The following is a 12,089-nucleotide window of genomic DNA, read 5'->3' on the forward strand; positions in this document are numbered from 1 at the left end:
GGGTTGCTCAAGTGGTCATCTGTGGTTTGAAGAGCACAGCTGCAGGGCAGCTTATGGTGGAAGCAGCAGTACCACCAGAGGTAGAGGGTTAATAGAAGCAACTTCACCTCTCAGGAGGAAACTTAGGCATATATAGGCATATAGTATTAGTTGCTAAGCTGTGTCCAACTTTTTGTGACTCCATGGACTGTAGCCCTCTAGGCTCCTCCGTTCATGGGATTTGCCAGACAAGGATACTGGAGTGGGTTGCCATTTTCTTCTCCAGGGGATCTTCCCTACCCAGGGATCAAACCCAGGTCTCCTGCATTGCAGGCAGATTTTTTCCCATCTGAGCCACCAGGGAAGCCCCAAGAAGAAACATAGTTTGGCATAAACTCAAACAGCTCTAAAAGAGATACAGATAATCAAGGAGCATCATCGTAAGGAACTGAAATACTTCAAGGTTTGTCAAAATCATCATAATGGTCAGAGACTGGGTGGTGGGGAAATGAAGCCCCATGTAGCAATAACTCTTCACGTAAAAATAATCAGACCAAAGCAGCTTATCAAAGATAGACAGCAGAGGAGTTTTAGAACTAAGTTTTCCAAGAGAAGTAGGAAGATCTGATAATGTTAGAAATTTCCACAGAGAAGATGCCCCATGACTGCAGTTGAGAAAATTTGATGGAAAAAGCTTCTCCTGATGCTTTTAGCCAATCTTTTCCTCAGATTTCCAAATAAGAACTCGACTTTTCTCTGGTATCTTGACTTGTCTGATTGCCTTTGCAGGAGGCTGACTTTTCTTCACAAAAATTGTTACATGCCATGTGGCTACCGTTGATTGTCTGCTATTGCAACCAAGTTCTGGAAGACACACTGCCCCCCATTTCAGGCCGGCACTGCAGTCAGTTCCCTCTGTACCTCCACCCTTCACAGTCCAGACGCAGAGGGAATCCTCCTCTGACAGCTGGGCTGTTGGATGGAGCCAGAGGTGGTCACGTCCATCTGCTCTTTTCCTGAAAACAGATGTTTGGTATCGGCATCCTTACAGGTTGATGCCAAGCCATCCTGCATTTACAGCATCTATATTAGAAACCAGCTAGGAGGACAAATCAGAGGTGTGTGTGTGTGTGTGTGTGTGTGTGTGTGTGTGTAGAAGGCAGGGAGATAAGAATAATGCACTTTCAAACTCTGATTAACGCATATGTGTGGAATCTAGAAATATGGTATAGATGATCCTGTTTGCAAAGTAGAAATAGACACACAGACATAGAGAACAAATGTATGGATACCAAGCAGGAGAGGGAGGCAGTGGGAAGAACTGGGAGATTGGGATGGACATATATACACTATTGATACTGTTTATAAAATAGATTAACTAATGAGAACCTACTGTATAGCACAGGAAACTACTGAGTGCTCTGGAATGACTTGAATGGGAAGGAAATCCAATGAAGGAGGGCATATGTGTATGTATGGCTGGGCTTCCCTGGTGGCTCAGGGATAAAGAATCCGCCTGCAATGCAGAAGACCTGGGTTTGATCCCTGGGTCTGGAAGATCCCCTGGAGGAGGGCATGGCAACCCACCCCAGTATTCTTGCCTGGGAAATCCCATGGACAGAGGAGCCTGGTGGGCTATACAGTCCATGGGGTCACAAAGAGTCAGACACAACCAAACGACTAAGCACCGCACATGTCTGATTCGTTTTACTGTACCGCAGAAACTACCACGACATTGTAAAGCAGCTACACTCCAATAAAAATTAATTTAAAAATAAAAGACACAAAAATAAATTTACAAAATAATAATAAGTAAAAACCAATAACCTCCAATGATGTATTAGTAAACTGCAGCCGGGCAACCATCATTCATCCCATCACACTTCCACTTCCTGACCGAGCAACTGAAGACTGATAGAGTGATAGCTCTCTGGCTGGATCCTACTTTGACTCGTCCTCGATTGGCTTTCACACCTTCATATTGATCTAGGTGTCTGTGTGTCTGTCTCTGTGGTACACAGAGCCGGGTGTCAATGACCTGCTTGGAGCGATGACTGGCTCGCTTTTCCCATTGCTGAGCTGCAGTTCTGTTCCCGTCAGTCCCTGGAAAGGTAGCTCTTCGTACACTTTAACCCTCCAGGGTGGCCTCAAGCTTGCAGAGCCCTAAATAGTAAAGCACTCAGCCCCTCTGTGTGGTCCCCAAGGAGAGCCGGTGCCCCGCCTGCCTGCCTTACTTGGCACCCAGGGGGCAGCACCCAGGACTCACTGCTCTCCCTGGCTCGGAGCGCCTCCCCTCTGTCACTGGCGTTCATGACATTCTGATCCACCCTAGGAGACAATTATCCCTTTTTAGGGACTATATAAGAATATATCCTGTAGCTGCTGCTCAGTCACTCAATCGTGTCCGACTCTGTGACCCCCTGGACTGTATAGCCCACCAGGCTCCTCTGTCCATGGGATTTCCCAGGCAAGAATACTGAAGTGGGTTTCCATTTCCTTCTCCAGGGGATCTTCCTGACCCAGGGATCTATCCCGGGTCTCCCGCATTGCAGGCAGATTCTTTACTGTCTGAGCCACCAGGAAAATGTGTAGTTATTTGCCCAGTAGCACTGAGATGGCTGTGTTTACACGGCTCACACAGTTCTGACTCATTCCTACACGGGCCCGTTGATGCACCACTGTCTACAAGGCAAGAACGTGGCCGCCAGTGGTGCAGCCGGCCACACACAAGAGGGGCTCCATGTCCATGCTCAGTTATCTGTCCTACGCCTCCCTGGGGACACAGAGGTCCTCTCATTTGACATGTGACCTTGCACATTGCCCCTTATGGAACTTATGGAGCCTGGTTCACATAAACCTTTTCCAAAATGAGAAAGCTCATATCCAAACAGTACCCTCCAGGGAAGCTATCAATTCCTGTCTTTCCAAGAAACTCAGGATTTTTCTCAGTACTTGTTATCAGTGTCAATGGCATGAAAATTGATTTCTGCAGAGGTGTGGAGTTACAGAGCATCTCCCCCCAAAATAATTAATCAACATGAGTAAAGGTAGCTTCATTTGGCCCTGTCCCCAAGAGGAAGTATCCACTGATTTTTAAAATTAAAGATAATGAACATAAACCAAGTTTTATGTTAAGTACATATCTTTCACTTTATAGTCACATCAAAAATATGTATAAGTTGCAAGTTATGACAGGTTCTGGGAAGAAACAAGACATAAGAAAGCTTCCTTCTGTGCCAATAGTGCTCTCGTAAAGGTGGTGAATGTTCCTAAAATCTGCTAGACTTTCTGTACGAAGTGTGGCAAGCGCCAACTGCAGAAAGTGACACAGTGCAAGAGAGGCAAGGATTCTCTGTATGCACGCGGAAAGTGGCGTTATGACAGGAAGCAGAGTGCCTATGGTGGGCAGACTAAGCCAATTTTCCAGAAAAAGGCTAAAACTACAAAAAAGACTGTCCGGAAGCTTAAATGTGCTGAACCCAACTGCAGGTCTAGTATGAGTCATTCAGTCACGTCCGACTCTTTGCGACCCTATGGACTGTACACCGCTGGGCTCCTCTAACCATGAAATTCTCCAGGCAAGAATACTGGAGTGGGTTGCCATTTCCTCCTCCAGGGGATCTTCCGCACCCAGGGATCAAACCTGAGTCTCCCACATTGTGGGCAGATTCCTTACTGCTGAGTCAGCTGGGAAGTAGATCTAAGAGATTGCTGACTACTAAGAGATGCAAGCATTTTTGAGCTGGGAGGAGATAAGAAAGGGCCAATTGACCAAGTTTTGAGCTTCATATTTTGTTTTATTATGAAGACATAAAAATTTGAGATTGTTTACTTGTACATAGCACAAAGTCAGGCACACACACATAGCACACACACTCCAGAAGTGACACAGTGAGACTTAAAAAAGCAATAGAAAAAGAGACAATGACAGGCCCATCAGGAGATGAACTTTGGAAGAACATCACTGTCTTATCATTTGATTTCATTCTGCTTTGAGGGTAGTTACCCTCAGGCAACTGCTAACTTATCTACAAACATCTGCCCAACAAAAGAAAAAAATTTTTTTAAGGATCCCAAAACTCAAACTCTTCTACCTAGACTAATTGATCCATCATTAAAACAGTGACAACTAGACATTATGTGTCTCCAGAGGTGATGCAATAAGAAGACATGGCACCATCTATGAAATATCTTGGACTAACTGATCTTGGACTGAAAGTGTAAAAAAAGAATAACAGAGTAAGTTAAACCTCACCACAAGGAAGTAATCAACCTATCTAGAATGTGGGAAACGGCATAGGGAAAATGGGAAGGAAAAAAAAAAAAGGTGGGAGAGAGGGAACTCATACAATTTCAAAGAGATTTGACATACATGACATGAATCAGCCATGGATTTACATGTGTTGGCAAAAACCACTACAATATTGTAAAGTAATTAGCCTCCAATGAATAAAAATAAATGGAAAAAAAAATAAATAAAATAAAAGAGATTTGAAAGACCTATTGGGCTTCTCTTGTGCTCAGTAGTAAAGAATCCGCCTATCAATGCAGGAAACTCAGGTTAGATCCCTGATCAGGGAAGATCCTCTGGAGAAGGAAATGGCAACCCACTCCAGTATTCTTGCCTGGAGAATCCTATGGATAGAGGAGCCTGCAGGCTATAGTCCATGGGGCCGCAAAAGAGTCAGATATGACTTAGCCACTAAACAAGAGCAACAAGGAAAAATCACTGAGCTAGGGAATCATCACTTGGATGTGTGCCCATAAGTGACACATATGACATGATGTCTAAGATTTGCTTTTAAATACTCTAGCTAAAAAAAGAAAAATGTTGCGTGAATACCTGAAACTTAATTAGATCATTTTTATTTTAGTTGATTCTGGATGGTGAGTAAACAAGGATTCAGAATAGCATTCTCTTTACTTCTGTGTATGTTTGATTTTTATCTGTTAATAAAAACCTCAGGCACAGTTGTCAACAAGCTTTCCTTTCAATGCCTGCTTTCAAAGTTGCTTTACTGTCTTCTTAGAAAACTCCTTGCAGGCGTATTTCCTGTTGCCTGAAGAAACACTACAGAATTCCTACCAGGAATCCTAGGAACAGTCTTAGCCTACTTCACTGTTTTTTCAGTCCATGTTGCTAAAACCCCAAAGCAGAAAAGAGTACCTATATGGGGCTTCCCTGCTGGTCCAGTGGTTAAGATTCCATCTTGCAATGCAAAGAACACCTGTTCAATTCCTGGTCCAAGAGGATCCGATTTGCCAAGAAAAACTAAGCCCATGTCCCACAACTACTGAGCCTATACTCTAGAGCCTGAGAGCCACAACTACTGAAGCTCACGTGCCCTAAAGCCTGTGCTCTGCAAGAAGGAAGCCACCACAATGAGAAGCAGCAAGGAGTAGCCCTCACTCACTGCAACGAGAGGAAACTTGTGTGCAGCAAAGACCCAGCACAGCCAGAATATAAAAAAATAAATAAAGCTTTTTAAAAAAAAAAAGTAGCTATAAGCAGAGGTTCAGTTCAGTCCCTCAATCATGTCCGACTCTTTGTGACCCCAGGGACTGCAGCACGCCAGGCCTCCCTGTCCATCACCAACTCCCAGAGTTTACTCAAACTCATGTCCATTGAGTTGGTGATGCCATCCAACCATCTCATCCTCTGTCGTCCCCTTCTCCTCCTTCCCTCAATCTTTCCCAGCATCAGGGTCTTTTCTAGTGAGTCAGTTCTTTACATCAGGTTACCAAAGTATTGGAGTTTCAGTTTCAGCATCAGTCCTTCCAATGAATATTCAGGACTGATTTCCTTTAAGATTGACTGATTGGATCTCCTTGCTGTCCAAGGAACTCTCAAGAGTCTTCTCCAACACCACAGTTCAAAAGCATCAATTCTTCAGCACTCAGTTTTCTTCACAGTCCAACTCTCACATCCATACATGACCACTGGAAAACTATAGCTTTGACTAGATGGACCTTTGTGGCAAAGTAATGTCTCTGCTTTTTAATAAGCTGTCTAGGTTGGTCGTAATTTTTTTCCCCAGAAGCAAACATCTTTTAATTGCATGGCTGCAGTCGCCTTCTGCAGTGATTTTGGAGCCCAAAAAAATTAAGTCTGTCACTGTTTCCCCATCTATTTGCCATGCAGTAATGGGACCAGATGCCAGAATCTTAGTTTTCTGAATGTTGAGTTTTAAGCCAACTTTTTCACTTCACTCTTTCACTTTCATCACCTGAAAGATAAATGTAGGGAAGTGAGAGTAAGATGAACTGGGGGTGTGGATTGGCATGTATACATTATTGGTACTATGTATAAAATGGACAACTCAGTGAGAATGTGCTATCTGGCACAGGGAACTCTACTGAGTGCTCTGCGGTGACCTAAACAGGAAGGAAATCTGAAAAAGAAGAGATATGTGTATACGTATAGCTGATTCATTTTGCCGTATAATAGAAACTAACACATCGCTGTAAATCAACTATACTCCAATAAAAATTAATCTTTTAAAAAAGGTAAAAATTAAAAAGATTTTTAAAAAGAAGGATCAATGAGCAGGTATCTAGACGTTCCCCTAACTACCCACCACCCACCACTACCACCAATACTATCACTAACAAAGAAAGAAAACATCCTCCCCTACTGCCTATCCCATTCTAGAAGAGTCGCCTGTTGGATGGATGAATGAATGAACCTCCATAACTTGACTCTCCCTTCGAACTAAAAGATTTATAAAACCACAAAAATTCCACCATTTAATTTCACCCTTTTATCTTTCCTTGTTAAACTGCAGTGGGGTAAAGGGGCTAGGCATTTGGGCTACATCTTTCAGAATGTAGAGAAATAGGAGCACAGAGAAAATGTGATAAGTGGTTAGGAGGGAACTGATGGGTCCCACCCCTGAGAGGTGAGAAGGGAACAGAATTTACAGAGATAAGGGTGGCTACCAAAAGGCAAAACTGGAAAATTAGACCTTTTTTTCAGCTATTTCAAGTTATGACTAAAAGGTCTATATTCAAAGTCATAGAGAGAGTCGTCAAACTGAGTTAATGGGAGAGAACTGCTGGATGGGGAGATAAAACAAGCATGAAAGACGGTCTCCACCGGCACCCTGCTTATAATTTAGTTGGAGGGAGAAAACTTACAGAGCTGAGTGAAACAGTCGGAGCACGGTTACTTTGAGGCTGAATGCTGTTCACCCCACATGGGGTCCAGTCATAGTATGTGAGTTGCCATGAGCAGGATGAGCAAGCAACACCGCTGAGGTGGAAGTGGGGACTTCAAGGAGAAGAAATATCCACTGACCTCAAGGATAAGTAGGTTTGGACCAGCTAAGACTTCTCACCAGAAAGAAACAGGGCAAAAGTATGCAACAAATATATGCCGGGTGCCAGTTATGTGGCAGACACTGTGTTGAGGCTGATACTATATAAAGATGTTGTAACTAAAGCCCTTGCCTTCCCAAGGCTAACTGCCTGTTACGGAGTCTGAAATTTGCAGCATCTTTATCAAATGTGTGGAGACAAGGACAACTGGAGGTGAACGTGTGTATTCCAGAGAAACAGTATCAGTAGGGTGTGTGTGTGTGCGTGTGTGTGTGTGTGTGTGTGTGGAGAGAGAGAGAGAGATTTTAAGAAATCTGCTCATGTGATTATGGGGTTGGCAAGTCTAAATCTGCAGAGTAGGCAGGCAGACTAGAGACCCAGGAAGAGTTGACATTGCATCTTGAGTCCAAAGGCAGTCTGGAGGCAAAATTCCTTCTTCCTCCAGGGACCTCAGTCTTTTCTCTTAACACCTTCAACTGATTGAACACGATCCACCCACATTATGGAGAGAATTTACTTTACTCAAAGTCTATTGATTTAAAGGTTAATCTCTTTAAAAAAAAAAAAAAATGCCATCATAGTGACTTTTAGATTGGTGTTTGACCAAATATCTGGGTGCTATGGCCTAGCCAAATTGACACATAAAGTTAACCATCACTGGGCTTCCCTGGTGGCTCAGTGGTAAAGAATCCACCTACCAATTCAGGAGACATGGGTTCGATCCCTGATCCAGGAGCAACTAAGCCAGGCACCACAACTACTGAAACCCATGTACCCTAAAGCCTGTGCTCTGCAACAAAAGGAGCCACCACGGTGAGAAGTCTGTGCACCGCAACTGGAGAAAAGCCTGCTCGCAGCAAGGAAGAGCCAGCACAGTCAAAAATATATAAATTAAAGTATTTTTTTTGATTAACCATCACAGAGTGGGATGTATGTAAGGGCCATAGGTGGTGTGAAAGCCAGACTTGGATGATTCTTGAGCAGTCAACCAGCAGAAGACTATAGGGGCGTATCTGGCAGTTTGGAGACACCACCACCCCATCATCTTTACCCCAAGGTCACCAAAGACAACACCTTTACCTCACCACCCCCATCTTCTTGGGGCTGGTACTTCCTTCCCAGGAAGCCAAGTCCCACCCTCTGGTGTTTACACCTGCTCACCCACCCTGATCAGAAAAGCAGGGGACCCTGGTGTTTTGCTTGCTAACTCTACAGCCAGGAACCCAGACAGCACAAATCACATTTTGCATTTTATAAAGCCCAGGTAAATAGAACGGAAATTTCATTTTCAATTTTGAAGTCTTTTAAAGCAACTCATATTTTCTGTTTTAGGTCGAAATAAGTAACGACACTGACTCTGAAACGCAGCTGCTGAACTTGACTTAGGAAGCAAAGCACCACTGATGGCACTCTCTGCATCAACATGTCTCACTTCCTTCCAGAGGGTGGACCGCACCTCCCTGCTTCTCCACGAGTCACGGAGTTCTCCGGGCACAGCCCACGTATTATTAGCCTTGTTTGCTAGATGAGTTGTAGGTGCTTGGGTGGGTATTTTTTTAGTCGTTTCCTTCTTAAAAGAAGACTTGTAAATTGTACCCCCAAAATCGGTTTTTAATTTTTTAACAATATTTAATGTGAGGCATGCGACATGAAAAAAAATTCTGTGAAAACCTTCCACAGTCAATTCTAAGAGGAATGTGGGTTTGTGTAGTTGAGGTGTCAGGTCCCCATTGCTGCCTGCGGTGACCCCAGACCTGAAAGAGTTCACATGGTAGACGTCACCTGGGGTTTCTCAGCAGCAAGTTAGATGCCATGACAGCTGATCAATGGGTACAGAGAGTGGATCAGGCTTTCAGACTGAGTATGGGTCAATTGTTCACCCCCACCAGACAAAACTGGGAGTCCTCCTTTGTTCTCAACTTTCCAAAACCCAGAATAATTGTATGGCAATCTAAATGTTCAGATGCGTGAATGACATCTTGTTCTTCCTGTGTTCTGAAAAATTATATATCTTGGGTGTAAGAAAGAGTGAAATGACCAGTAGAACATCTTTGCCCTTTGGAGGGAATCTGGGTATCTCTGAGGTTCAGAATTTTTTACCCTTTATCCCAGACCTGCCATTGGCACCCAGACCTAAATATACAGCTTATAGGTTCATGGGACAGAAATCACAACCTTAAATCTGCAATCAGAAGTGTTGCTCTTAGTATATTCCAAAAAAGTATCAAAATGGCATGGAGTTCTCTATATACTTCTAAAGAAGTATATATACTTCTATTGGTTCTACATCAACTTTTCTTTCTTCTAACCTATTCCAATAACCAAGAAAGTAATATGGGAAGCATAATTTTCCATGGAAGAAAAGGACTGTCTTGAAAACGTATCACATTTTTTTTTCCATTCTTATCTTTCAATTACTATTTCCCATATCAAAATAAGCTTTGCTCATTTTGTGCAACAACCAGGATTGGTCCTCCTAGAGGCCGTGAAATTGGGTACATGCACTACTTAATCCAGAAGTTGTTAACCTGGCCCATGAACCTCTAAGTCAGTCTACAACCCATCTTAAATGGTGTCTACTTTTTTGTATCTCTGTAGAGGCTTTCATTTCCTACTTCTTCTTCCAAGTCTATATATCTTATGAGATCGCCTTAAGACTGAGAATTTATGCAATAAAGTCCACCCTGGTTCATGACAAACAGCGTGGGCTTTCTGGAGGCCTGCTATACTCACAGCCTCCTCTGGACTGTGTCTATCATCAGTCAGCTGACATCCACTGAATCCCATCACTTCTCATTCCACTGAATAAACCAAATTCAAAATGAACAGGAGGTAGCAGAGGGTAGGGAGAAAAACCAGTCCAAGTCGCCTTGTACAGTTGAGGGAGGTGAATCCTCAGGGATTTGCTGATGTGTCCAGAGTCCTGCTGTGACCCAGGGGCATGTTTTGTGATGGCCCAAGGAAGGAGAAGCTGGAGGACAAAGACAGGGAGGGGGAGGGGTCCCCAGCCCACCCCTGTGGCCTTGCAGAGTGTTGACGTCTCAACCCTAGAGAATTCCTCCTCTGTAAGTATAACAACAACCCCTCCCTCCCAAGGGTAAGGTGAGGATTAGTTGGAAATGTACCAAAATTAAAAGAGGCGGTTCTCACTGTCATGTCAGAACAACAAGTTGGATCCTGTCTAGAGCTCTTGCTACCCATTCAAGTACTGTGAAAACCCCATGCAAACTCCAAACTCTTCCAAGTTTCCTAAAAAATAGCTTGAAAAACTTGCCCGTATTTAAGAGATTAGAAATAATATTCACTAAACAGCGCATTTCTTAATTTACAAGTAATTTTTACCTTCAAATGCAAGATGAATACATAGTATTACTAGGGAGGAAGCTAATAGAATATATAAAAAATATAGAAAATCAGTAAGACAGAAGAATAAAATTAACATTTAAATATTTTAAACTGTCATTCCATCATCCCCTCCACACATACACACACACACAAACAAAACACAGTGAACATATCACAAAATATTACCACACTAACTTGTGTTGCCTTCATATAAATTTTGAACGTACTTCTACAAAGCACTGCAGAGTCCTAGATCTTGTCTAACTGCAGATTTGAGGAGGAAATCCTTGTAATAGTCATCTTTCTATGTATATTCAATATATGGAACTACTTGATATGATACGTGTGTTTTTAGTTTTTAATCTTTCTTCATTGAAGTTATCACTGTTTCAGACCCCAATCCCATCAATCCATAATGATAATTCTAAAGTTCCAGAAATGCTGCCATTCATCAGAAGCAAGCCAGATAGGTCTCCTGTCTGCTCTCCCTCCCCTGGAGCTCCTCTGTATCTCTCCTAGTCCCACCAGTCTTCAGAAGTTATGCTTACTGGATGAAAAGATGCACAGGCTTTGCAGTAACACTCAGCAGCCACCCCTTGATCTGGGTAATTCCGACACAGAACTGTCAAGCTGGCTGCCTCTTTGTTGTTCTTTGCGACCCCTGGACTGTAGCCCTGGACTAGACTCCTCCATCCATGGAATTTTCAAGGCCAGAATACTGGAGTGGGTTGCCATTTCCTTCCCCAGGGGATCTCCCTGACCCAGGGATGGAGCCTGCATCTCCTGAACTGGCAGGAGGATTCTTTACTGCTGAGCCACCAGGGAAGACCCTTCCTGCCTCTTAGAAGTGAGCATTTCCAGCTTTTGCAGCTTCCTGTTTTAGGGAATCCACGCCACACCATGCATCACACGGCAGCACTTTCAACAAAGACAAGTCCCCTGGCATGTACATTCCTGCCTCATCTTGACTTCTCTGTATGCAAGTGTGTGTCTGGTCAAAGTGAGGGAAAATGAACATGTATTTTTAGCCTGGGTCCATTGGGTAGAATTTCCTCATCCTAGAAGATGATCCAGCTCCAGGTTCAAGCACTCTTCTCAGAAATGGCCCCAGTAAAGCGGGAGATGGGACACCCAGTGCCCATGAACCCCTTAGCAGTTCTCACTGTCCTGAGCGCTGATTAGAATAGAGATGGGGAAAGTTAAAACCACTTTATTTTTCCCACTTTGAACCGTCCTGGCATTGTGTCTTGTGAGCTTTGTCCACCCGTACCCCAGACTGCGTCTTCCATCTTGCATCAATGACTTTTCCTTTCATAAGTGTCTTCTGCTGCCGTTGTGCAGTTAAGATGTTTTCTAATTTACTTTCAAGGTAGCAAAAGTGAAGCAGGGGACTTACAGCAGAGGAGGGGCTGAATTAGAAAATTCCCGAGACAGAATCCATATAGGGA

General features: G+C 43.5%; 1 protein-coding gene across 1 annotated transcript in view; it reads left to right on the top strand.

Moving 5' to 3' along the window:
• NKAIN3 (sodium/potassium transporting ATPase interacting 3) overlaps window positions 1-10,913 on the top strand; it is a 359,994-nt gene extending 349,081 nt beyond the window's left edge. Inside the window, exon 9 of the mRNA XM_061122751.1 lies at window positions 8,629-10,913. Within this exon, the coding sequence (XP_060978734.1) occupies window positions 8,629-8,638 (10 nt within the window). The 3' untranslated portion in view covers window positions 8,639-10,913. The remainder of the gene's footprint in view (window positions 1-8,628) is intronic.
• Window positions 10,914-12,089: the final 1,176 nt, after the last annotated feature.

This window comes from Dama dama, chromosome 21 (genome assembly GCF_033118175.1).
Source record: "Dama dama isolate Ldn47 chromosome 21, ASM3311817v1, whole genome shotgun sequence".
NCBI lineage: Eukaryota > Metazoa > Chordata > Mammalia > Artiodactyla > Cervidae > Dama > Dama dama.